Source organism: Octopus bimaculoides, chromosome 16 (assembly GCF_001194135.2).
Source record: "Octopus bimaculoides isolate UCB-OBI-ISO-001 chromosome 16, ASM119413v2, whole genome shotgun sequence".
NCBI lineage: Eukaryota > Metazoa > Mollusca > Cephalopoda > Octopoda > Octopodidae > Octopus > Octopus bimaculoides.
In genome coordinates, this window is record NC_068996.1 from 30,521,737 (window position 1) to 30,526,887 (window position 5,151).

Below are 5,151 nucleotides of genomic sequence, written 5' to 3' on the forward strand. Positions count from 1 at the left end.
TAAAATTAAAATTCTACTGTACTTAAAATATTGCAACCAAGAATAACATTTTAAAAATAAAAATACATTATATTAGGTAATTTTGAGATAATTTATTTTATTTATTATGAGAATCTCAAAAACAAGTAAATCTTTAAAAACATGTTACAAAAATAATCAAAAATAAATTTACACAAAAATGTTTTTTTATATAATGTTGTTTGAAATATACAATTAAACTAGTCATCTTATTTAGTTGTATCAAGTACAAACAGTAAAATATGAAGTTGTAAATAATATTGCACAAGATTTTTGTTTCACTTGAATTGAAATCCCATTACAAAAAAAAAAAGTATTGTTTGCAGTAGAATGGTCATTAAATAGTTTCAAATCAACCATATGGTCAATCAATTCTTCCACATTAAAAAAAGAAAATTAATCTGCCAAATAAATCATAAGTAAAATTTATTAGTTATTAATACAGTAGAATTAGCCTAATTCGTCTTTGGCTAATTCGTTACTTTACCTAAATCGTCACTTTCAGTTTTCTCCTAGGGATGACTAATTAGGCAAATTCTACTGTATTTCTTAAAAATTAATTTTATTTTATTTCATTTTTAAAATACTGCTTTTACCAAAAATAAGCCCATGGGCTTAAATACAGACTTAAATAATATATGCTTGGTGCCTTAGCATTACTTGGTACTATGTAGAAGAGAGTTGGGTAGCTTCGTGACGGCCTCGCCAACTCCACCAGAGCTTCAATTAATAATCATAACCATCCTGGTCATCATTTCATGTCTTCAATCTGAATCTTCTTGGACCACTGCTATATGATTACCAGAACAACCTCATAAGCTCATGTATATACATTGTAAATATATACATTTTAAATTTTGTAAATATACTCTAAATATTTTATATATACAGTCTAAGTATTATGTATATTATTCACTTCAAATATTGTCGTTGATAGTCTCAAAAGTTGACAAAATACGGACTCTTTTCAGACATTTAATGATTGTACTTTGCTAATTTGCTGCTAATGGTATGTGCTAATTATTATAGGTTAACAGAGCTTGAGCGACGATCGGGTCCAGTTCCAGTCCCTCTCATCCGGCCATTAGCTACACGGAATGTTATGCCAGCTGGTGAGTTTGAAAGCTTGCATTTCCTTTGCTCTTTGTGGTTATATGTGTGTTTGTTTGGCAGTATTTTGTATGTATTTCAGTGCTTGTGCATAATAAATGTGTGTGTGTGTGTGTGTGTATACCAGGTGATGAAATTTGTAGAGAGTTATAACCCCAATTAATTAGGAGCAGAATTAGATGAAATGCAGTTTGGCTTTATGCCAGGGAGAAGCACTATTACTGCTGTTTTCATAGTCAGGCAACTGTAAGATGAATATTCAGCTCAGAATAAGTTGTTGTACCTGGCATTTGTTGATCTGGAGAAAGACTCACTCTGTAATATGGTGGTCTCTAGGGATACACAAATGATTTGTGAAAGTAGTTCAGGTCATGTACAGAGATGCTGTTAATAAGGTAAGAGTTGGCTATGAGTATAATGACAAAGTGACAAATTTAGTGTTCAAGTAGGTGTTCACCAAGGCTCAGTCCTCATCCCCCTCTTATTCATCATCATCCTCCAGGTCATAACATTTAAGACTGATTGCCCATGTGAACTGCTATATGCAGATGATCTTGGTTTCATAGCAAAATCTGTAACAGAACTAGACATTAACATTTGACTTTCATAAATTTCATAGTGCAAATGCCAAGAACAATAGGAAGAAACTTGTAGACAACTTTGGATTGAGTTTCGAATCTTGGCTAAGAATCTCAGAAGCTATTTGCTATTAAGGTCCTCGTAAGCAAGACATGACTTTTCCCACTTCAGGTAAATGGTCCTGTCTGATATATGGGAAAGGTGAAGGCAGGAATTCCATTCGGTGTACTCAGTGCAATCTATGGACACACAAGAGGTGCAGTGGAGTAATAGGAAGGTTAATAGAGAAAGTAGTGTTTGTATAGGGAAGGTATACAAGAGCCATAAAGTCTACAGGTACATGGAAAATTGATTTTCTCAAATGTCTCAGCTGCTGTCTAGCTGTAGTGGATAATTTTTGTTACTTAGGTGACCTAAGTAGCAGTTGAGGAGGATGTACTGAAAGTGTAATTGTTAGAATAAGAATAGAATAGAGAAAGTTCAGAGAAACTTTACCTTTGTTGGTAACCATAGGCCTTACTCTGAGTGAAAGACAGATTGTAGGATGCATCTGTACAAACAGCAATGCTTCATGGAAGTGAGACATGGGCCCTGAATGCAGAGGATGTGTAAAGATTGGAGAAGAATGAAACTAGTGTGCTCCACTGGATATGTAATGTAAGAGTACATGTGCAACAGAGCACTAGTGCATTGAGAGGACAGTTAGGCATAAGAAGAATTAGATGTAGTGTGCAAGAGAGAAACCGCTCTGGCCACATGATTTGTATGGATGAGTACAGTTGCATAAAAAGTGCTGATCATTTAAAGTAGATGAAACTTGTGAAAGAGGGTGACCCAGAAAAACACAGGACAAAGTACTGTAGGTCAATCTCCAAACACTGAGCTTTACAAAGGAAATGATAATGGACCTAGATATCTGGCACCTTGCTGTCCATCATAGCAGAATTGATATCTTAAAACCATCTTGGTAATGCTTGTTTGTGAGGGGCTCTTTCCCACTCCTACCCCTATTCTCTCTGCCTCATCAGCCTTTTCCCTCCACTTTCCATTCCCTAACACCCATCACTTCTTTAACACCTAAGAGTAGAATAGGCACTTACTACATTTCCCTGGCTTTCTCAGTTACCTCTCTTCCCCCATCATTAACACCTCACTGACCTGCTATCACCCTCAATACCCTCACATATCTACCACAACCCCAGCCCTCAAGCTTCTCTTATGTTTCTTCCCATCATTTGCTACAGTCACCTCTATCCTACCCACTCACTCAGCCCAAACCTCTGCACTACCTCATCTATTCTCACCATCCCCAATATACCTTGAGTGTATTTCCTAACACATCTTCGTCATCGTTCTCTCACTATTTCTCTCCTTATCCTACTCTCTAATTTACTCTCCTTATATCACTCTCTGACTCACTCTCCTTTCTTTTCCAACTGGGGTGTCTATGTATCTACTCTACAGCATGATACCTATCTCTGTCCCTCTACACCTTTAATCTATCAAGTTGCACAAAGCCACACACCCCTCAATACTACTCCCAGCTGAGAGGTTTTTGTTGGGCAAGGTTCTTGGTGTGACCTTGTCAGTGCCACATAAAAAGCATCCAGTACACTCTGTGAAGTGGTTGATGTTAGGAAGGGTATCCAGCTGTAGAAATCATACCAAAAGAGACAATGGAGCCTGGTATGACTCCCAGCCTTGCCAGCGCCTCTCAAACTGTCCAACCTAAGCCAGCATGGAAAACAGACATTAAATGATGATGGTCACACACACTCATATCATTGTTGCAATAATCATTGTTTTAATTTCTAATTTTCCATGCTGCCATGGATCAGATAGAATTCACTGAAGCACATATTCTACAGGCAGACGCCTTTCCTATCATAACCCTCACCTGTTTCCAAGCAGTGGTGGGACATGTCCCCACCAAAGATTGGAAATAAACAGCACCTCTTGTATATGTCAGTGACATGTATTTACAACTATGTCATGTCAAAGTAAGCAGATACAAACATGTATACACACACACACACACACACACACACACACACACACACACACACACACACACACACACACACACACACACACACACACACACACACACAGATGTATATATATATATATATATATATATATATATATATGCTGTTTCCATCTACCAGATCCATCCACTCACAAGGCTTTGGTTAGTTCAAGGGTATACAGTATGATACTTATCCAAGATGCCATACAGTGGAATTGAATCCCAAACCGTGAGGCTGGGATGCAAATTTTTTAACCACACAGCTGTGTGTGTGTGTGTGTGTGTGTAGCCAAGGCTGTGTGGAATTTTCAGGACATTTATAAAGAGAAAGTCTTGCAGCTGTTTCTGGGATATTAGGGAATACCCCTTCATCAGAGATGATGCTAGAAAAAAAAAAGTGAAAAGCGGAGTGTTAGTTAGTGGTCAACATATTATGAGGAGGGGAATGGGAGAGGAGTAGGGGAGGGGTAGGAAGAGATAAGAATGTAAGTAATGAATATGTGTGAGGTGGGGTGATATGTTAGAATGGCATTAAGGGATGGGTACAGAAAAAGGTAGAGGAGGATTGTTTCCTAAGGTGAGAGGAGGAGTGTTTTCTAAACCACAAATTGAAAGGGAAAAATACTAAGAATGGTCAGGTATCTATAAATAGACTTATGTGTTTATTCACTTTTTTTTCACTTCCTTAAACTGTTTCATTTTCTCTTTTTGTTTTCAGTCTCTCTTCTTCTTTCTTTCCTTCTTCTTTTCTCACCTTTTCCTTTTACCTTTCTCTACATTTTAACATACACATCTCTTCTCCCCTCTCTATCGTCTTAATACTAGCACAACAGTTTCATATTTTCATTCACACCACGAGACCCCTTTGAATGAACAGCACATAGAATCTACATCTCGACACTTTCTGTTTGTGATGACAAAATATGAACTCCTATTGGAATTTACAAACCACAGACAGGAAGCATTTCTACCGCTTCTACACACCACTTTCCTTGGATAATGGAACTGGAACTATAACATCTTTATAGATTTTTATTTTTATTTCTACATTCATTCTCCTATTTTACTATATACTCCTTATTTGCTTCTTTTTCCAAAATAACTCCATCTCTGATGAAGGGATATCCCTAATATCCCAGAAACAGCTGTAAGACTAACTTTCTCTTTATAAATGTTCTGAAAATTCCACACAGCCTTGGCTTTTCTGTCTCATTTTATTTAACATATACAACCTCATACAAGACCCACATTAAATTCCTCACTCGTATGATTATCAAACCGAGAGTTTAACTATGGTCTTTCCATGCAACTTACATAATGTTACCTGCCACCTTGGGTGTTCTGGATACCAATACCTCTCATACACACACACACACACACTATATATATATATATATATATATATATATATATAT

At 36.8% G+C, this 5,151-nt stretch overlaps 1 protein-coding gene across 1 annotated transcript in view; it reads left to right on the forward strand.

Annotated features, from left to right (window-relative positions):
- LOC106880786 (transport and Golgi organization protein 1 homolog) overlaps positions 1-5,151 on the forward strand; it is a 48,325-nt gene that overhangs the window by 32,062 nt on the left and 11,112 nt on the right. The window contains exon 12 of the mRNA XM_014930901.2: positions 1,048-1,130. Coding sequence (XP_014786387.1) covers positions 1,048-1,130 — 83 coding nt within the window. The remainder of the gene's footprint in view (positions 1-1,047; positions 1,131-5,151) is intronic.